Source organism: Peromyscus leucopus, chromosome 17, assembly GCF_004664715.2.
Source record: "Peromyscus leucopus breed LL Stock chromosome 17, UCI_PerLeu_2.1, whole genome shotgun sequence".
NCBI classification, from domain to species: domain Eukaryota; kingdom Metazoa; phylum Chordata; class Mammalia; order Rodentia; family Cricetidae; genus Peromyscus; species Peromyscus leucopus.
This window is the reverse complement of record NC_051077.1, coordinates 10,116,713-10,138,982: the sequence shown is the minus strand read 5'-3', so window position 1 is coordinate 10,138,982 and position 22,270 is coordinate 10,116,713. Positions and strand designations below refer to the sequence as shown.

The following is a 22,270-nucleotide window of genomic DNA, read 5'->3' as shown; positions in this document are numbered from 1 at the left end:
TGTTGAGGGTGTGCAGTGTTGAGGGTGTGCAGTGTGGTGGGTGTACAGTGTTGAGGGTGTGCAGTGTGGTGGGTGCGCAGTGTAGTGGGTGTGCAGTGTTGAGTGTGTGCAGTGTGGTGGGTGTGCAGTGTTGAGGGTATGCTGTATTGAGGGTGTGCAGTGTGGTGGGTGTGCAGTGTGGTGGTGTGCAGTGTGGAGGGTGTGCAGTGTGGTGGTGTGCAGTGTGGAGGGTGTGCAGTGTGGAGGGTGTGCAGTGATGAGGGTGTGCAGTGATGAGGGTGTGCAGTGTGGAGGGTGTGCAGTGTGGTGGGTGTGCAGTGTAGTGGGTGTGCAGTGTGGTGGGTGTGCAGTGTGGTGGGTGTGCAGTGTTGAGTGTGTGCAGTGTAGTGGGTGTGCAGTGTTGAGTGTGTGCAGTGTGGTGGGTGTACAGTGTGGTTGGTGTGCAGTGTTGAGGGTGTGCAGTGTGGTGGGTGTGCAGTGTAGTGGGTGTGCAGTGTGGTGGTGTGCAGTGTGGTGGGTGTGCAGTGTGAAGGGTATGCAGTGTGGAGGGTGTGCAGTGATGAGGGTGTGCAGTGATGAGGGTGTGCAGTGTGGTGGGTGTGCAGTGTGGTGGGTGTGCAATGTGGAGGGTGTGCAGTGTGGTGGGTGTGCAGTGTGGAGGGTGTGCAGTGTGGAGGGTGTGCAGTGTGGAGGGTGTGCAGTGTGGTGGGTGTGCAGTGTGGTGGGTGTGCAGTGTGGAGGGTGTGCAGTGTGGAGGGTGTGCAGTGTGGAGGGTGTGCAGTGTGGTGGGTGTGCAGTGTGGTGGGTGTGCAGTGTTGAGGGTGTGCAGTGTGGTGGGTGTGCAGTGTTGAGTGTGTGCAGTGTGGTGGGTGTACAGTGTGGAGGGTGTGCAGTGTTGAGGGCCTCATTTCTGACAAGCATGCACTCTCACAATGAATCACACTCATATTCTTGACTTGGCTTTAGGCCACTTTATCACCACATGTCATGGAAATGTGCACAAGACTTGTCATTACTGTATGTCCCATACCCAAAGCAGTGCCCTATCCTTAATACTAAAAGTAAGTCATTTATCTAAAGCATTTCTTTATTACTAAAATAATAACAATGCATTGATGGGCCTGGTGGTCCATACTTACCCCAGCACCCAAGAGATTGAGGCAGGAGGATTTCTGTGAGTTTGAGGTCACCCTGAGCTACATAGTTCTAGGACAGTCCGGACTACATAGAGACATCCCATCTCAGAACAAAACAAAAACTAAAATTAAACAACAACAACAATGGAAAATTTAAAAGTTAGGACTGGAGTAGAAAAGGAAAGGTATATGTTCCAAAATACTAATAACGGCTAAGCTGGATGACAAGACTATCATTGATTTTGATTTTCCTTTCTCCTTTCATCCTCTTTTCAGATTTACCTACACTAGTGTGTATCATAACAATTTAACTTTATGCTCAAATCAGTTGCTGCAATTGTAGTTAATATGAGCCCCAGAGGTACACTTAAATAGCGCAGGTGCTATATTTCAATTCAAGCACATTCTAAGGGTCTCACACCTAAGCCATATGGTATGAGGACTTCGTTGCTGATCAGCTAAGTCAGACACTTCTTCCTTGTGGTCTTTTCATAACTCAGCTTCTCCCACAAAAGGTATGGATATTTAAAAAACAAAAACAAACCCACACATCGCTAGCCGTTGGTTAACAGACATGCTTAAAAAGTTTTGGTTGGCATATTTCATTTTGTTTTACCCGGTGCCCAAGAGCGCAGAGCAACTTGGATCCTCAGAGCCGACCAGGCGCTGGCACTCCACACATAAAGTACAGGCCATGCCTTCCACAGCGGCCCACGTCTACCGCCTTCTGCACCCCAGGCTCTAAATCGGACTGCTCTCGGAGCAGGAGAGCAGCTAGGAGCTCAGGTTAATCCACTAAGGTGCAATCGCCCTCCCGGATCCACCGCGGTCCAGGGAGTCCCTTGCTCTTGCCCAGGCGCCCGCTAAGCCCCGCCCCGGCGCCCGGCGCGTGAGTGACGTCACCGCGCCGCGCCCTGTCAGGGGCCGCCATTGTCCACCGGTAGGGCCCCAGGTGTGGGTCCCTGGCACCATGAGCAAACGCAAGGCGCCGCAGGAGACGCTCAACGGCGGCATCACCGACATGCTCGTGGGTGAGTCCCTCTCCTCAGCCGGGCCTCGCTTCTGGCCCCCCGGCCGCAGCCGCAGCGTCCGTGCCAGCCGCATCCGTCCCGGGAGGAACCCACCCACCCACACCCCCTTCCCGGGACCGCAGTGCCCGGCTGTGTGCTTGTTGACTCGAGCGCTTTTGTTGTCTTTGCAGAACTCGCAAACTTTGAGAAGAACGTGAGCCAGGCAATCCACAAGTACAACGCCTACAGGTACGTTGTTAGCTCGCATGCCCGGACATCCTGGTTTGATGGAGTCATTTAGCAGGGATCGGGGGTGGGTGTCCAGGGGATATTTGTACCCTCTGAAAGAGGTTTTAAAAAAGCAGAGACCGAGTGGCACTTTGTTTAACATATACAGAATTCTGGCTGAGCCGTGTAAAGTTAATTCAGGTGAGTTTACAATGCTGACTGAAAATAGATGTAGACTGACACATAAATTCCCATCATTGTCTTGAATGACTGGAAATACAAGGTGACTTTAAAACATTACGTAGCAACAGCAGATGAGATCTGTATTATGAAATAGATGTGGCCAGTACTCGGGAGGCAAAGGCAGGCAGATCTCTGAGTTCGAGGTCGTCTTTGTCTACAGAGTGAGTTCCAGGACAGCCAGGGCTACACAGAGAAACCCTGTCTCAAACAAACAAAACTCAAAACAACAACAAAAAAAAAAAAAAAAAAAAAAAAAAAAAAAAAGGAAAGAAAAGAAATAGATGTGTTTTGGTTCTGTTTGGACTGTAGCTGATCCTGTCACCTTCCTAAAAACCCATTGCCCATCACCACAAACCTACCTCAGCAGGCACCTTCTCTTAGCCATTATTCCCACATTCACCTACTTAAGCTCCTTAACCTATAAACATGCCGAAAGCCCTCAGCTTTTATAAGTCAGAGCAAGCCGTCTCATTTTCCCAAGCTAGTTCTTACCTCCTTACAATTATTGTTCTTTAGTAGTCTGTTCCATGCCTGAATTTCCTCATCTAGAATCACTCTTTATATCGTTATTATTATTATATTTATTATTTTTTATTTTTGAGATTATAATTACATCAGTTCCCCTTCCCCTTCTCTCCCTCCAAACCCTTCCATAGATAACTCTCCTTGATCTCCTTCAAATTCATGGCCTCCTTTTTTATTAACTATTGTTATATACATATTTGTATATACATATGTTTCTAAACACATAAATATAATCTGCTCAGTTTGTATAATGTTACTTGTATGTATGTTTTCAGGGCTGACCACTTGGTATTGGATAACCAATTGGGATGGTCTTCCCTGGGGAAGACTATTTCTCTGTTCTCAGCATTCCTTAGTTTCCTGTAGTTCTTTGTGTAGGGTTGAGGTCTTGACCACTTTGGCATGTCTATTATTTTTATCCTTGTTCATCTTATGTTTAGGCAGTCATGTTAGTGAGATTTTATGGGTGTGTAGCTCCTGATATTATTAGGCGACACAGTCTCATAGCAAACTCCCTGATCCTCTGGCTCTCACAATCTTTCCATTTCTTCTTCCTCAATGTTCCTGGAGCCTTAGGCTTAGGAGTTATTTTGTAGACAAATCCATCAGGAATTGGCTTCATAACTCTACCTTTTGATTGATTGTGGTTTTTTGTAATGGTGTCTGTCTGTTACAAAGAGAAGGTTCCTTGACGAGGGGTAAGGACTACACTTCTCAGTGGGTAAAAGGATGAACATTTAGATCTGGGACCTCCACGTGGGAGAAGAGAACAGTCTCCTATAAATTATCCTTTGACCTCCACACATTCAACATGGCATGTGTGCACATTTACACACACACACACACACACACACACACACACACAACACACACACGCACACAAAGTAAGTAAATGTATTAAAAAATTAAAAGCATTTGACAAGATCTTCACTAAAATTTTAGAGATAAATACATACATTATGTATTATACAGTCAATATTGATTACAAATTCCATTTTGCAAACACTGTTACCTTTTATATAAAAGCATATTAAAATTTCTATTTCCAAAAGGGAAATGAGTTGATGAAGTGATGTTAATGGTTAAGTCACAGCTGCCTAACAAGTATCCCCAGAGTACCTGAAGGATGGATAAGTGCTTGATGAAATGTAGTGCTGTGTCAGAGCTTTTGAAGGGTGTTGCTGGAGGGTATTTATTCACCTACTAAAGTTGTCTTAGTTGCCTCTAGGTTTTGCTGCTAGTGTTTTGTGGAACCAAGGCTTTGTATGTGCTAAGCACAAGATTCCCATGCTGAGCCGGGCGGTGGTGGCGCATGCCTTTAATCCCAGCACTCGGGAGGCAGAGGCAGACGGATCTCTGTGAGTCGAGGCAACTGGGCTACCAAGTGAGTTCCAGGAAAGGCGCAAAGCTACACAGAGAAACCCTGTCTCGAAAAACAAAAAAAAAAAAAAAAAAGATTCCCATGCTGAGATAGACTTTGTCCTTTCCCCAAATTTCAACAATTATGAATAAAGTAGCCATAAAAAGAAAAAGGACATTTAGAACGTAGTTAGGGATTATGCTGTTTTAGCAAAGTGGTGTTGTAGGTTCTTCACTATCACTAGCTCTGGGTAATTGACTGTGTTTCCAGTCCCAGGCATGGTTTCCCCCTTGATGAGTGAGTCCTAAGTCCAATTAGAGAGCTGTTGGTTACCCTAAGATGTGTGTGTGTGTCACTACTGCATACTTAGGGTCATCATGCCATCAGGTGGTCATTGTGGTTCATAGGTGTCATAGCTGTGTAGGACTGTTGGTTGCTTCCCTCCTTTGGAAGCTCGCCTGGTGCTTTCTGATACCGTGAAAGCTAGTCTTTAGAGAATGGACATTGAGGTTAGTTCCAGCTCAGAGGCCTGTGTCTGGAGTGCATGGTGTCTTCAGCAGTATGGACTTACCTTCCACCTCTGGGATGCCGCCAAAGGCAATAGTAATAGCCTCTATGTTTTGGAGTCTAGGAAAGCCCCGGCCAAAAACTCAAAAGAGGGATTTTTGTGCCTGGTCTTGGATTTTGTTAGGTGTTCTTTGGCTCGTGGAGGGAGCATTGTCAGCCCAGATTTTAAACTATGTGTGTATATTTCTACACAGACTTACATTTATTATTGGCTTTTTTTTTTTTTTAGGAAGATAGTTTATAATATTATTCCTTATAACACTTTCAGGCATCCATACTGTTATTTCATCCTTCTGTATTTATCCCCACCTTTTTCCTCATTCCTCACCCCATCATTACTTGCACCTTGCTATTCCTCCCTCTGTTGCTCCCCAAAGCATCTCTCCTACCTGGTTTCTGCAGTTACTCCAAGATTTGTGCTCACATCTGAAGATTTGGAGCTCGGAGCCTCCAGGAGACAGGACATGTGATACTTATCTTCCTGGGTCAGGATTACTCAATATGACCTTTTCTAATTATTTTTAATAGCTGAATAGTATTCTACCTTTTCATTATCCATTTGTTGACTGAAGGACATTTAGGTTGTTTCCATTTCCTTGTGTTGTGAATAGAGCAGCGGTGAACAGGCTGAGCACATATCTGTGGAGGAGGATGTCAAGTCCTTTGGGCATATGCTGAAGAGTGGTACGTCTGGGTCATATGGTAGATTTCTTTTTAGCTTTTTGAGAATTTTCTGGACTAATTTCCTGAGTGACTGCACCAGTTTGCAATTCCACCAACAGTGAGTGAGGGGTCCCTTCTCTCCATATTCTCTCCATCATTGGTTATTGGTTGTTTTGTCGACCTTTGCCATTCCGACAGGGTTAAGATGAAATTTCAAAGTTGTTTTGAATTGCATTTTCCTAATTGCTAGAGATGATGTGCATTTTTTGAGATATTTCTTAGACATTTTTATCTTCTTTTGAGCTCTCTGTTCAGATCCCTGGCCACTTTTTGAATAACTCATTGGTTTTGTTTTGTTATTGTTGTTCATTATGTTGGATGTATTATTATTATTTTTTTTGAGTTCTTCATATTAATCCTCTGTCAGATGTATAGCTGGCAAAGATCCTCTCCCATTTTGTGGGTTTCCTCTTCTTGATTGTTTCTTTAGCTGCTCAGAAGCTTTTAAGTTTCATGAAGTCCTGCTTGTCAGTTGTTGGCCTTAATTCCTGGGCAAATGGAGTCTTACTCAGAAATTCCTCTCTTACATCTGTATCATGGAGGGTACTCCTATGTTTTCTTCTAGAAGTTTTAGGGTTTCAGATTTCAGGTTTCTACCTTTGATCCATTTGGAGTTAGTTTTCGTTCAAGGTGATAGTTATGAGTCAGTTTTCATTTTACTGCTTGTGGACATCCAGTTTTTCCAGCAGTATTTGTTGAAGATGCTTTCTGAAACTGTACCATATGTTGGATGCTGATTCAAGCGTATACCACCTTCTGGAGAACCACCTTCCAGGCCGCTGCCATCTAATTGGTGCTGTAACTGTGTCTCAAAAGGCCATTCTATCTTCCTGTCAGGCAGCTGCTTCAGGATGCTAGGAAGCATGGTAAGACCAGTGGATCCCGTGAATGTGGGCCCAATGTCACACTTCTCTGGCTGTGAAATAAGTTCCTTGGTCAGAAGCAAGGCTGTGTTGTGGAATACTATGATGGTGGGTAAGGCATTCCATAAGTCCATGGATGGTGGTTTTAGCAGAACCATGACATGCAGGAAAGGTAAATCCATAAACAGAATAAGTGTCTACTCCAGTAAGGACAAAGTGTTGTCCTTTCCACAGAGGAAGTGGTCCACTGTAGTCAACCCACCACCAGGTCTCTGGCCGATCACACCAGGAAATGGTGTCATATCTGGGGCTCATTGTTGGTCTCTGCTGTTGGCAGATCTGGCACTCAGAGCAGCGATAGCCAGGTCATCCTCGGTGAGTGGCAGTCCATGTTGTCAAGCACGTACATAACCTCCACCTTCTTCCTCAGATCTCTTTCACCAGTTTCCATCATGCTCTTTCCAAGTCTCTGAACATCCAGTTGTCAGTTTTAAATTTTTACATAGTAGAAAACCAGTTATAAATACAAAAATTTTAAAAATTAATGTGGATATTTGTATGTGTATTTCAGTTAAGGAAAAAAATTTGTTTACTGGCTTTTCAATCGTTTTTTTTTTTTTCTTCCTTTTTTTTAATAGAAAAGCAGCATCTGTTATAGCAAAGTACCCACACAAAATCAAGAGTGGAGCAGAAGCTAAGAAACTGGTAAGCTTAATGAGCATGTAACTGAAGAGTTCATACATGTAAACATCTGATGTGTTTCTGTAAAATGAACTCGCATCTGACGCACCTTTGACCCCCACAAACCAATTCACTGCTCCTGATTTCTTATAGAATATTAACACTTTCTGAGCTGAAATACTTTTATTTGGAGGGGAAGAAATTATGCGGTCTGTTTCCTTTGTATACGTGGCCATACGTACATTCACTCATTCTCAAGCGGAAGCTCACCTTGAATGTGAGTCTTTAAGATGACCATGGTCACAGGGAATGCTGTTAGTCTAGTTATAGAGGTCCCACCGCTATCCTGTGATCCTGGCATAGGAATTCGTGTGGGATAATGTTCTGCAGCGAGCTCTTACCAGCCAGTCAGTGCATTATGTTACAGTAGTACTGTTCTCTGCATTTCTGCGAAGCCCTGTATGCCAGAAGGGTATGGTTTCTAGAGTCACATCTCTCGGTGATTTGTGATGTCACGGCGCATACCCTGGGGCATCTGCCTATTGATAGATTGTTCTTTCTCATCCAAACCTCACTGAGTGAGCTGAAGTGCCTCGTATTTAAGGACCATGTCTGACCTATCTTTTGTTGAAGAGGCCAAGCTGCCATGACCTTTGAATGGTCCAGGTGCTGAGAGTGTTGCTTCTTCCACTGTTCCTACTTGTGTTTCACAGAGTCCTCTGGACTTGAAATCCTGCCGTTTGGACTCTCTCGTAAGAGCCTTGAGAGCATAAACTATAGCTGTCCTTATATTGTCATTGTTCAGAGTGATAACGTTACTATAAATCTGGTACTCACTCTTGTAACTGAGTGAGAAACATTAGTCATGTGTCACGTCTTAACCTTGAATTTGTTACTCAGTAGAAATGCTCCAGTGTATAGGTTTTCAATCCTGTGTGCTGTAAGCTGTTCTCAGTGTCATAGATCTTTCCTGAATACAGTCACCAGCCAAAGTATGAATGCATTAGACTTTAATTCTTGTGTGTGTTTCTGTCTTGACATAAATCTAAGAAGTCATTCCTGTTTCCATTTTGTCCTTTATCACCACTGACAATCCTTTTTAGAGCATTACTGTAAATAGCCCATTGATTTTATCAGTGAGTCTTGAAAACCAGATATACATCATCCCAGTCTGAATATAGCCTTCAAAGCAATAAAAAGAATCTAAAATTTTATGACTGAACTTAACGTTAAAAATGCTATTCTTTTTTATGATTATTTAGGAATCTCAGACCTATCTGTTATCTGGCTCCTGTGAATGCTTCTGAATAATTCTAGAAATCAAATTTCCAAAATGAGTTGTTTGCCTTTTATTCTGTTATGTTAGGTATAGAATAGCCAGGGTCTGAATTGCTTGTGGCCAGTATGTTACTGAGTAAAATTATTGCAACACTGTCTGTAAACTGTTTACATTTTTATTACCCAATTTAGAAAATGAGAAGCCTGAGTAATTTCTTATATCTAATCTCCCTAAATCTTTTGTATATTTCTTCTTGGTAAGTGTTCCTTTCAGAAGTTAAATATGCACTCAGTAGTTTCTGAGGCATTTATAAATTATCAAATAAATACAGAACATAAAAAGGTGAATGTAGGGCCAGACGTTATGGCACATGCCTTTAATCTCAGCACACAGGACACAGGAGCAGGCTGATCTTTATGAATTCAAGACCAGCTTGGTCTACATAGTGAGTTCCAGGTCAGCCAGAGCTCTGTAGTCAACCCTGACTTTTTTGGGGTGTGGTGGGGGAGAAAGCAAGAAACTGAGTCATGTCGTATTACTCTGCATGTTGAAGGCTTGTTTAAACAGGGCTGGCCAGATGGCTCAGTAGATAAAGGCACTTGCTGCCAAGCCTGCTGAACCTGAGTTCAGTCCTTGGGGACTCCACAGTAGGAGAGAAATGACTAGCAGTTTGTCCTCTGACCTCCAGGCCACCGTGGGTCTGTGCTCACACTCTCACACATAAATGAAAAAGACGACCAGTAGACATGAAGCTTCATTAGTAAAGTGAGATTGAGACATGATACTATATAGGGCCTGTCAGATTATCAAGTGTAATATGACTTGTGGACAGAAATGGTTACTGCTTAAGGAAGTATGCATTGGTACAGTCTTTCTGATGCATCATTTGACAGAATGTGTAGATCTTTTCCCCCCTTTTTGAGACAAGATCTCATTATGTAGCCTTGGCTGGCCTGGAACTCTCAAAGATGCCCTGTTTCAGCCTTGGGAGAGTTGGAATTAAAGGTGGCTCCATGAAATGTGTATCTTTTGACCCAAGATTTTCACTTCAAAGATTTTGTCCTAAGACCAATAGAGCTAATAAGTGACAAGAATTCATTAGTTCGTAACTTTGAGCAAGTACATGCCTAAGCACTGGGGAAAATGCTGTCAAAACATGGGATCTTTATTCTTTTGTGGTTTACGTTTGAGATGTAGCCTCTTTGAGCTACTGAATTCTTGAAATGTGGTTACTGTAGCTGAAGAACATAAAATCTTAAGAACAGTTAAATGGTCATGTTGCTAGTATAATAGCAAGACTGTGTTGGGTGTGCCAATCTGGTAGTCGTTCTCACTGTGGGTGTCCAGACTAGTAGCATCAGTACTTCATGGGAACGTGGAAGTGCAGATTTGGGCCTTTCTATTTACCTGTGACATAGCAAATCAGAAACTCGAAGGTGAGACTTGGCATTCTGTGTTTTAATAGTGTATTTGCTTTTTTGTCGTCGTTGTTGGTTTTTCAAGATAGAGTTTCTCTTTAGCCCTGGTTGTCCTGAAACACTCTCTGTAGACCATGCTGGCCACAAACTCACAGATTGGCCTGCCTCTGCCTCCAGAGTGCGGGACTGAAGGTGTGCACCACCATCATCCGTCTCTTTTATTTTTTTAATAAAAAATAAAATTTTGTTATGTGTATGTGTGTGTGGTTATGTGGGTTTATGTGCACCATATGCGTAGAGGAGCCTCTGGAGGCCAGAAAAGGACATAGAAGTCCTGGGAACCGAACCCGGTCTTCTGAAAGAGCAGTAAATACTCTTAGCTATTGGACCATCTCTCCAGCCCCAGTGTATGTACTTTTTCTTAACACACTTAAACAAATGTATTTTACCAATAAATACTGCAGGGTGTGTGTGTGTGTGTGTGTGTGTGTGTGTGTGTGTCTGCATATTAGTTCACTGTATGAATTTATTTAACAGATATTCTACTTGTGAACCTTAGATTGGTTTTCAAATATTTGACATAATTACAATGGTGCCATGGACAATTCTGTTCTAAGAGAGTCTCAGTTAAATAATGCAAGCAGATGTTAGAGGACGGGAGTGCAGGCGATTTGTCCATTTAATTTTTAGGGCCACGAGATTAATAAGCGATGTTAATACTGTGTATGTAACTTTATTTTCACATTTCCCTTTTTTTTTTTTTTTTTTTGGTTTTTCGAGACAGGGTTTCTCTGTGTAGCCCTGGCTGTCCTGGAACTTATTCTGTAGACCAGGCTGGCCTCGAACTCACAGAGATCCACCTGGCTCTGCCTCCTGAGTGCTGGGATTAAAGGCGTGCACCACTGCCGCCCGGTCCCCCCCCTTTTTTTAAGTTAAAAATTGTTTGTGTTTATTTATTCGGGGGTGTGTGTGAATACATGCATGCAGTGAAGCATGCGTGGAGGTCAGAGAACAACTTGCAGAATCAGTTCCTTTCTTCTACCTTGTGGGTTCCACAGATTGAAGTCAGGTCATCAGCCTTGCCGACAAGTTCCCTTACCCACAGAGCCACCTTGCCAGCCTGTTTTCTCAGTTTCCCATAGTAAAAGTAGGGTGTGTGTGTGTGTGTGTGTGTGTGTTACTGGAGCACATCCAGGACCTCTCATGAGTCGGGCAGCCACTTCCCACTAACCTACATTTCCAGCCCTCAGTGGTTGATTTTATGTAAACAAGAGTCATTAATATTGTTTACCAGTCTTTTCTGTGACGGCCCTTTAAGCATTTTATTCTGGGGAGTTTCATCCCAGGGTTCAGTTTTCCATACCTTTTGCTTCAACACTTGTCCAATAACCCCTTGCTTCTTACTCCTCAGTGTTTATCTTTTAGTGACTTGGTAAACATTATGTTTATATGTTGTTTGAATTTCTAAAGGTCTTATTAATAAAAAGTCCGGGGCCAGATGTTGAGGTAAATACTGAAAGATCAGAGAGACAAAGGAACAAGCCACAGCCACTTCTCACCTCACCAGTTCCACAAATCCTCTGACTGAAGTCCCCTGAGTCCTCACCCCAAAGGTTCCAGCCGAAAAAGCCTCTAACTGAAAGGGATGATCCTGCCAAAAGCCTTTAGTTCCTGTCTCCTCATGCCTTATATACCTTTATCCGTCCAGCCATCACTTCCGGAGATTAAAGGCATGTGTGCTTCTCAGTACTGTGATTAAAGGTGTGTGCCACCACTGCCTGGTTCTGTTTTCTCTCCTAGACTGAGTCAATCTCGTGTAGTCCAGGGTGGCTTTGAACTCACAGTGATCCAGACAGATCTCTGCCTCCCGAGTGCTAAGATTAAAGGTGTGTGCCACCACTGCCTGGCCTCTATATTTAATCTAGTGGCTTATTCTGTTCATTAATCTTCAAAGAAATTTTATTAGGGTACACAATATATCACTACATTTATATGACTTCTTTTTTTTTTTAATTTTCTATATAGCCGGGTGTAGGAACAAAAATTGCTGAAAAGATTGACGAATATTTGGCAACTGGAAAATTGCGTAAACTTGAAAAGGTAACATTTTAACTTGATTCCTTGTTTGATTACAGTATCTTCCCTTATGGCCAAGAGCAGAATAATTGATATAATATGTCTTAGTGAGACCCAGAAGGAAAAATGCTGATTGGACTCGTGATGTTAAGCATTCTGTTTTTAGAGTGTAGATGTTGCTTCTGTAACACTCAAGGTGGAACATGCCTGTGGCTCCAGCCATACTTGGCAGGCTGAGGCGAGGAAGGTCTCTTGATCTTCCGAGTTTGAGACCAGCCTGGGCAGCACGTAAGGCTGTCTCAAAAGAAAAAGAGCCTCTTCTGCTTACTGTGTGTGGCCTTTGAGAGACTGAGTGTCCGACAGAGCTGCCTCTCATTGTACCACTGTACCATCAAAGTGACGTGCGGATGGAAAAAAAGAAGCATGATCATTTATTTCTTCAGTCTGTGCCTGAACTCGCCTGAGCATTTTTTAATGATTTTTATCTGTTTTAATGATAACATTTCTGGTCTTTCGTGAATAGACCTTTTAAAAGTATTAGAAAATTGAAAACTGAAAAGACAGTAGATACTAAATGTTCATACTACAGAAGTAACTACATGAGGTGATGCGTTTTTAATTAGAATAAATTAGAGATGAGATGCCTTTAGCTACTCTGTTATCACCCACTACTACCCAAATCACATGTGGTTTTTGCAAATGCAAGTATTTTTTTGCTCTATTTTTAGCTTATTGGTGTATTCCCAGTAAGATAATATCAGTTCACAAAGCATTCCTAAATCATTATTACATTTTTTTTTTTTTAAAGATTCGTCAGGATGATACGAGTTCGTCCATCAATTTCCTGACTCGAGTTACTGGCATTGGGTAAGAACTCTTTCCTGCGCAGTCAGAGCTGTAAATTAGTCTTATTGTCATGTCAACCAAACTAAATTACATGCTTTCTCCTCTCAGAACTCGCACCTCTGCACCTATCTTTGTGCCTTTGCCCATTCAGTTCATCCTTGGGTAGCGTAGGGGTCTGCGGCTGGTCCCCCAGCTGCTGAGCTGGGGCGTTAAGGCCATCGGAGGCAGGTGGTGTTACCGCCTTCCTGACCGGCCTGGTTCCCCGACAAGGGCTTTCCTCCCCTCCCAACTCCAGCACTTGCTTTTATGTCTTTCTATTGTAGACTGCATCTGCTGCATGTTTATCTTAAGTATTTCTTTACAGCACCTTGTGAACTTGGAACAAGAACTCAGCCTTTTTTAAAATTTGGGCCAGTAAATTTTTTATCTTAAAATTAATTTGGGGCTAGCCACAAAGCAAGCTTCTTGAACACTGGACACATGAAAGGTTAGCATACAAATATTGGGTCTGTGGTACTTTATTCTTTTATCTTTATGGGTCAAGACATTCCTTTAGATGTGTGATAATTGTCCCATTAAGTGACCTTTATTAAAGTTTTAAACACAGTAAATCGAAAATCAGAGTGACTCCTCCAAGATCAAGGCTACTGCACAAATGTCTTTTTGAAGGTAATTTAGAGAGCATTTGGTATACTACCGTCCTTCTCAGGGAAGAAACACACACAGAAAGGAAGCACCTGCTGCATAGCCAGTTAGATGCCCTGTCTCCTGGCTCCCGTTCAGTCTTGTTTCTTCTTGGCCGCAGCGCCTCCTGCCGTCGGTGTCTGTCTCTGCACCACATACAGTAGGATGTTTAGTCTCCCAGACCAATGACTTCGTGTGTGTGAGCACACATTCCTCCTGTTCTCTTTATAATACCGAAAGCTGATACGGTGTAAGAGGGTTGGGAAATAGAGGTGCTATTCCTCTTGCCACTGCCAGCTGAATTGTTTGCATAACACATCACTTTATTGTTGAACCCAGTAGTCACAGTGATAAGCTATAAACCTAAAGCAGGTTCATGACTGGCTTTTCCTCGTTTCTAATAGCTATGCACTGTGCTCAGAGGAAGACCCAAACTTCCCACCATGCTTAAGGAGTGCCGTAGCATGTGACTCCTGTGCACCACTTGGTGGTGTTTCATACCACCCTGTGTCATTCGACTGTGTTAATTTTCTTCTTGAACAAGCCACGCTCATGCTTACCTGTGGGGCTCACATGAATTGTTTCTCTACCTGAATTTTTTTTTCCCTTTGGCCTCCCAAACAGCTGGCTTTTTGTCATTCGTATATCAGCTCAGCATCTCAGAGGGCTGTGCTTCCTATCCAGTCTAAAGTGAGGTGCAGCTGTTCTGTGGTGTCCTACTGTATTCATCTACCTGACATTTTTCTTGTTTATATTCCTATCTATTGTTTTTCTGCTACCGCTAGCATGTAAGTGGGTAAATGCCAGGGCTGCTATTTGCCTTATTTATATAGTGTTCCCAGCAGTGTGTGTGGCGCATAATAGGACCTCAGTAAATCTCAATTGAGTTAATGAGTGTTCAAGTGCCCACATGTCTTGCATGAGCATTATGACAGCTAGCTACTTAGATGTCTCTCTTTTTTTTTTTTTTTTTTTTTGGCTTTTAAAGACAGGGTTTCTCTGTGTGGTTTTGTTGTCTGTCCTGGATCTCGCTCTGTTGACCAGGCTGGCCTCGAACTCACAGAGATCCACCTGGCTTTGCTTCCGAGTGCTGGAATTAAAGGCAGGCACCACCACTGCCTGGCCTTAGATGTCTTTTTTATGTTCAAGTTGATGGTTGTCCACCAATTGACTTAAGATGCAGAAATTCTTTGGGTGAAATGAACATTAGCAAAGTAACCATGCCGCATTTAGCAAGTCTTGTTTGGTAATACTAGCTCTGTACCTGACATCAAAAGACGTTGATGATCAGAGACCTTGAGTTTCACCCGATACTGAGACAGTGTCTCCTTGTCGTTGTAGTCCATCTGCTGCAAGGAAGTTTGTAGATGAAGGAATTAAAACATTAGAAGGTAAGTACCACATGAGCCACTGCGTCCAAGTTAAAGCTCCAACAGGGTCATCTTGAAAGTCCTGTTCTCCATGAGTAAATGCATGTAGCAGGAATCTTAAAAGTTCTTATTAATAAAATCAAACCTGAGGCAAGTTATGGGTCATGCTGTAGATCAAGAGAAGAAAAGACAGCTATCTCACCTCGCAGATCCAGCTGGTCTTGTCTCTCAGATGGAGCTTGAGTCTCATCCAGATGAATCTCAGCTGAATTATGCTCAAGCTATGTTAACAGCAAAATCTTCTGTTTCTGTCTCAGTTATATTTTTTACTTTCTACCATTGGATTAAGCTGCTTTCTGGATTAAGGTTGTTCCATGCTTGGTATTTCATGTGGCTTGACTCATAGATCCAGAGTTTTCTATCTCTGAATGCTAGATTAAGGTTGAGTGCACCATTTTCTAGCTTTGTATTAGTGGCTGTCTGTTCTCTGACCCAGATAAATTTATTAGAGTACACAATTTTGGAAACACAATACACAAAATGCAAGTGAAGGAATTCTTCTTGACTGCTCAGTGGAGAGCAGAGTTAGGGTGACATTTTTAGGTTGGCAACAAAAAAATTAAGACAAACAGGAAGTTGCTTTGTACAGTCTGAGCTGGAGAATGAGCCATAAAGCCGTATTTGTGTTTTGAATCAGCATATATAACAGCAAACCGAATAAAACAGTAGTAAGTAGCAGCAGATAACGAAGTGTCATCCCACCCCACACTCAACACACGAAGCCCAAATCAACTGGGGAAGCCCCTCTAAGGCAGCCAGGTGGAGTCCCCAGGGGAGAGAGTCCTGAGGAGACCAGTCCCCTCGGGGAGTCTTCTGAGTGAAAGAACAAGTACAGCAAGAGGCTAACATCCTCAAACGGGATGCCCACAATATCCGCAGAATCTGACTGGAGAAGTTGAAGCAGTCGGTTGGAATTCCTGGGTGAGCGTTTTCTGTAAGGATGAGCGTCCCCTGACTGAAGCTCCAGTTCCCTCTCCCACTGCAGGCACTTTTATATCAGGGACAAACAGCAGTGACCTCTTAGCAACGCTCTACCTCCTAGCTGATAATCAGGCAGTCTTCTTACTCTTGGGCTGTTTTGCTCCTTGTCAGAGTTAAGACGGCCTTGAAGGACACTTTAAGGTACATGTGCTTGGGTCTGAAATGGAGGGAGGTGGGGGAGGGAAACACCCCTGCTTTGAAAGTTAGCTTCTCAGTAAGTGCAAACAGCACATGACAGACTTCTCAGCTTAAGGACAACTAAGTAGTGATTATTTGAAATAATTTACAAGGTCTAAATGGCCTTTGTTTCTTCAGAGTTTAGACAGTGAGGTCTTAGACTAAAAGGTAGATTGTGTGTTGAGAACGTTTCTGTTAGAGATGCACAGTGCTGTTGGAGAATGCTTGCTTTCAAAGAAAGAGGGGAGGGGTGGGCATTAGAGCCTAAACCAAATACTTTAGTCCATTTTCCTTAGCCTCATGTAAGCATCCTTTAAATGTAACTTCTCTTCTCATACTTTCCCAAGGGCACATGCGGACTCATTAGCACATACCTGTGGGATGTTTACTGTGCCACCCTTAGCACAGGATGAAATAGTTGTGTGTGTGGCTACTTCTAAGCAACCCAGATGGGTTAGGTGGGCATGTTTTGGAAACTGGTCGAGATTTGAATGTTGCTTCCAGTACATCATTGTAAGAGGTTAGCTTAGTTCTTCAGTTTCTGGGTCGTGTGTGTGTGTGTGTGTGTGTGTGTGTGTGTAATATATATATATAATTTCTGACTCAGAAGATTTGATATCATAGTGATGTAAAGCACTTAAAGTGTTTGGTGAGTAGAAAACACAAAGATGGTAACTGATTCTTGTGGGCTACTTTATGTTAGTCATGTTACTTGTGAGCCAAATAGTCAGAAAATAAGCTACCTATATGTCGCAGGAGGAGTTTGTACTTTTTTGCTTGTAACACATGCAGTTTATCTGAGTGAGATGATTGGCCAAAAGGGTCAAGAACTTGTGAGTTTGACAAAGTTATTCACCTGGTAATGTCTAGAATCTCCTGTTCTAGTTTTTATATTTCATAATTCAGATATGCAATATAATGGTGACTGTGTAACAAACTTGTAATCCTTTTCATTTCATTTCAGATATATTTGGTAGTATTTTCTTTGGGAGGTAGTATATATGAATGTGTCAGAAATATACATAATTTTCTCCATTTCTTCAGAGGGAACTTATGTATCTCTCAGTATACTGGTGATTAAACAAATTATATTTGAAGCTTAATTGTCTTGGTTTTGCTTTAACAAGAGTTGCTACCACATTCATGCCTAGAAAGACACATTAATATTACAACTGTTTTCCCACCAATTCAAAAGAGAATGAAAGATAGAAAGCCAGCTACACAGAGAAACCCTGTCTCGAAAAACAAAAAACAAACAAAAAAAAAAGATGAAGATAATACCTTTCTCTCCATTAGGAGTTTTAGCACAGTGACTTCACAAATTCATCTCAATACTAACTGAACAAGGAAACTAAACACGTTTAAAAAGAATGAGTTTAGACCAGGCACAGTGGCGCATGCCTTTAATCCTAGCTCTTAGAAAGGCAGAGGCAGGCTGATCTCTGAGCTCAAGGCCAGCCAGGACTACATGGTGAGACCCAGTCTCAAAAAAGTAAAAAAAAAAAAAATGTAGTCAATTATAAAACCTTAAGCTTGTGATCATGATTGCTGCTATAAAGAGTATAATAAGCGGCCGGGCAGTGGTGGCGCACGCCTTTAATCCAAGCACTCGGGAGGCAGAGCCAGGTGGATCTCTGTGAGTTCGAGGCCAGCCTGGCTACCAAGTGAGTCCAGAAAGGCAAAGCTACACGAGAAACCTGTCTAGAAAAAAAAAAAAAAAAAAAAAAAAAAAGAGTATAATAAGTGATGTTAGATCTGTTATCAGTGTTTTAACTATAGCCAGTTGGATTGCCTGTAATTCCTGATCTGTGCTGTATACTCTTTCATGAACTTCTACTTGAAATTTTCACATATTACATAAAAATAATCTTAAAATCAGGTTTTTGCAACATTGATTTGAAAAGTTGCTTAAACTAGTTCCTAGTTAGTATATGTGGGTTTTTGTTCCACCATGTTTTGAAAATCATTTCAATATCTCCAGGTTAGTTCTTTGTAGAAAAGGTAATTGTGTTTAATATCTTTTCTAAATTATATTCAAATTAAACACCTCAATTTTATCTTCTATTCAGATCTCAGGAAAAATGAAGATAAATTGAACCATCATCAACGAATTGGGCTGAAGTAAGATAGCCAGTTTTGATACTTGAGATGTATAAGCTTTCAGAGACATTCTTTTTTTTTTTTTTGAGATTATAATAATTATTAAGAACATTTCTTCCTTTCCTCCCTCCTTCAAACATAACTCTCCTTACGCTTTCAAATTCATGGCCTCTTTTTTCATCAGTTGTTACATAAATCTTTAGATTTAGCTAAATACAACCGTTTTTCTATTCAGAAATGCTAAAATTTGTTGCAGTCTTGTAAAGTTTATGCTTACGCTCATGTATTTTATTATTACATTCTAGCTTTTTTTTTTTAAACTTTCTTTGAGAATTCTTTTCATTCTCGTAACTTTAATTGGGGAACTTCCTTCTAAATTATGGAGAACTGAGATCTGAGTACATCAGCTAGCCCATGGGTGTTCATCCTGTCTACATGTGCAAAGCACCAGGTCTGTGAAAACAGCAGAGTGGTTAGGTGTAACTGTATTGAAGGGTCTCATATATTTGAGACATTGTTGCACCTTGCATGCCTTTCACGGCCCAGGCTGGTCTCAGGTTTGTGTTTCTCTTGCCTTAGACCTCCAAGACCTGAGATTACAGGCATTAGGTACTACACCGAGCTCAGGGAGCCCTTCAGGAACTTACTCACACTCTGAGAAGAAGCTGAGGCATGTAAAGTCTACACGGCAGTGCAGTTGGTTAGCATCAAGAGTGATTTTGTGTAGCCAGTGTCACAGTGTTAGTGCACTTGCACTGGGTGTGTCTCTGCTGTTACACAACCTTTCATTTTTTCCCGTTGACACATTTGTGTAGTCCTTAGAGAACCCGGGTGTTAGGGGAATGTATGAGCTCTTCTGATGAGCCCAGGTACCCACATGCACTATCATCCTTAGGCCTATGGGTAGACACTATTTCATGCTGAGATGCTCTCCTGTAGCCTCCCTGAGATACAGTTTATATATTACGCAGTCAACCTGTATAAATTATACAGTTGAAGAACTTTTAATATATTTACAGGGTTGTGCGACCACTATTCCAGTCATTTTTAGGACATCTTTCTTACCCTGATGGAGCCTGGTGTGCTCTTCCCCATCTGACCCGCGCACACTTCTTCCCGAGCTTAGGAACCAATAATCTGTCACCTCTACAACTTTTCTGTCCTGGATGTTTCACACATCATTCACGACTGGCTTATTCACCCAGCATCTTATTTTCTTAGGTTCATCCATGTTGTGGGATAATACTTAAAATACAAAAATTTTGAAAACTGTTGGTATCACTTTCAACCGATACATAAAAACAAAATTGCACATATTTATGGGATACTGTGTTTTATTACATGTATACATTGTATAACATTTTGTTACAACATGTTTTGTTACATGTATACATTGTATAATGTCTTAAATCAGGGTAAACATACCCATATCCTAAACATTCATCATTTTCGTGTTGTTAACATTCAAAATTCCCTATAGCTTTTCGATGCTGTGTGTTATCATTATTTAGAAAGGAAGTAAAATGAAACCGCACATAGATTCTTTAGCATCTGGCTACCCTCAGGGCAGTAACACATCAGAGCCTCCGTCCTGTTTCTGCAGTCTTTAGGTGCTTTGACCTTTGAACCTTTAACTTAGCAGAGAGCAGTCTACTTTGAGAACACGAAGCAATAGTTTATATATATTTGCTGTGTTTGGGTTGTTTGTTTAGACTGGATCTCAGGTATCCTGGACTGGCCTTGAACTTGCTGTGTAGCCAGAGGAGGATGATCGCCTCCTAAGCACTGTAACGGCCTGTGCCACCACGCCTGGTTCATGCAGGCTGGGAATGGAACTCAGGGCTTTGTCCACGCTAGGCAAAAAGTCTCCCAGTTAAGTTGCATTCTCAGCCTCGTTTCTTTGCTCCTGTTCTGTGAACGTGAGTCTGAAGCTGAACAAAGGATGCAGTTCAGGACCTGAATTGATTCAGGAGTAGATGCCTTCTCCACACCTGCCCTGGCTTTCTTGTCTTCCAGTGAAGTCTGGTCTTGATTTCTGAGTAGGATCTGCTTCTATGCTTGATAGGGCAGGCAATTTGTAAAGAGATTAAAATTACACGGCAATCCCTTTCCATTTGCTCTGCCTTTCTAGATATTTCGAGGACTTTGAACAGAGAATTCCCCGTGAAGAGATGCTGCAGATGCAAGTAAGGCTCCTGATCGTGGTCTCTATTAGCGTGAGGATGCGGCTTGACTTTGGAATATTGACCTCATTTTTCTTCTGATAGGATATTGTACTCAGCGAAGTTAAAAAGGTGGATTCGGAATACATTGCTACAGTCTGCGGCAGTTTCAGACGAGGTACCATACTTCATAATCTTGAGTTATTCATGGCTTGATGGTAAAGTCGCCTAGTCTGTGTGATAATGTGGATTAAAAAGATGCGGTGGCGCATGCCTTGAATCCCAACACTCAGGAGGCAGAGGCAGACAGATCTCTGTGAGTTCAAGGCCAGCCTGGGCTACAGAGTAAGTTCCATGACAGCCAGAGTGGTCACCTGTCTGGAAAAAAAAAAAGAAAAAAAAGATGTAATTTGTGTCACTTCATAGACTTAGTAACATGTAGTAATAAGTAGACTTAGACATAATATTAGTTAAGTCTACTTGCTCATGGATGGGAATGTGTGAAACTATGGTTTATCCCATATTCTGTTGTTTCTATCATTGACCTGAGTAGATATGCATTATAGTCTAGTAGAAAGTTACCTTTTGGAAGTAAGGCCCTTCTAGTTTATTCTAGCATGGCCTAATTAGTAGGTATATGTTCTTTGTTATTGTAGGTGCAGAGTCCAGCGGAGACATGGATGTTCTTCTGACCCACCCAAACTTCACGTCAGAGTCAAACAAACAGGTGCCTCAGAATGCATAATCAAATGTGACCCATCTTACAAAGGAGGGAGCATCATTTTCTAACTGATAGTTGGATATTTTCATCGTGTACATTTTTATCATTTATGGTGCTGGGGATTGAACTTGGGCCTTGTTCATGTTAAACAAGGGCTCTACCACTGAGCTATAACAAACACTAACCCTTAAGTTTATTTTCATTTTTCTAGGAAGTATATTATATATATTTATATATAGAAACAATTATTATTGCAAATTACTGTCAATGTGTGAATAGATGAATGAATGATTCCTTGGGAGTAGAATCTGTTAATGCTCTCCACGCTGTGTAAAGTGAGACCGTCTGAAGAACTAATGTGGAAGAGCTTCTTTACAAGTAGGCCTGGGCCAGGAGCCTACTCTTGAGATGGGAATGCATGTTTGTTTTTTACCATGCTTGGTTCCTTACTGTGAGCTCCTGGTTCTATAAAGAAAAATCTGCACCCGTCTCTGATGTCACACAAGCAGGACGCAGACACCTGGCAGGTTCCTGCCCAGGCTATGAACAGAGCATTTTCCTGCCGTGGGAAGAACCCTGTCCATCTTAGTGGAGACACTGGTGTCCACTAACAATCACCCTGATTGTCCCTTAAACTGATTGAGTTCTGTGAGAGGCAAAATGAGTTATAAAGAAAGAGTCAGTTTCTTGAGCATATCCTTACATTGAAAAAGATGAAATTTAAGAAGATATTTTCAGAATTATTTACTATTGATTTCAGAAATACTTAGCATAAAATATATTTTTTCATTAAAAGAGTTTCTTTCTGCTACAGTAGGGCCAGAGATATGACTCAGCAGCTAAGGATGCTTACCACCAAACCTGCCTACTTGAGTTCATTCCCTGGGTCCCACATGGTAGGAGGAGAAAACCAATTCTCTCAAGTTATTCTCTGACCACCACACGTGTACACATAGACACTAAATAAATAAATAAATAAATAAACTGTTGTGAAACCTTACTTATTGAAAAATGTATAAAGGCAAATATTGTAAATTTTAGAATATTATGCATTTTAAAA

At 41.9% G+C, this 22,270-nt stretch overlaps 1 protein-coding gene across 1 annotated transcript in view; it reads left to right on the top strand.

Moving 5' to 3' along the window:
- The first annotated feature begins 2,029 nt into the window (after positions 1-2,029).
- Positions 2,030-22,270, top strand: part of Polb (DNA polymerase beta) — a 36,351-nt gene continuing 16,110 nt past the window's right edge. Inside the window, exons 1-10 of the mRNA XM_028887797.2 lie at positions 2,030-2,167; positions 2,338-2,395; positions 7,294-7,360; positions 12,059-12,133; positions 12,918-12,976; positions 14,981-15,030; positions 18,297-18,348; positions 20,459-20,513; positions 20,595-20,667; positions 21,146-21,216. Of these exons, the coding sequence (XP_028743630.1) occupies positions 2,107-2,167; positions 2,338-2,395; positions 7,294-7,360; positions 12,059-12,133; positions 12,918-12,976; positions 14,981-15,030; positions 18,297-18,348; positions 20,459-20,513; positions 20,595-20,667; positions 21,146-21,216 (621 nt within the window). The 5' untranslated portion in view covers positions 2,030-2,106. The remainder of the gene's footprint in view (positions 2,168-2,337; positions 2,396-7,293; positions 7,361-12,058; positions 12,134-12,917; positions 12,977-14,980; positions 15,031-18,296; positions 18,349-20,458; positions 20,514-20,594; positions 20,668-21,145; positions 21,217-22,270) is intronic.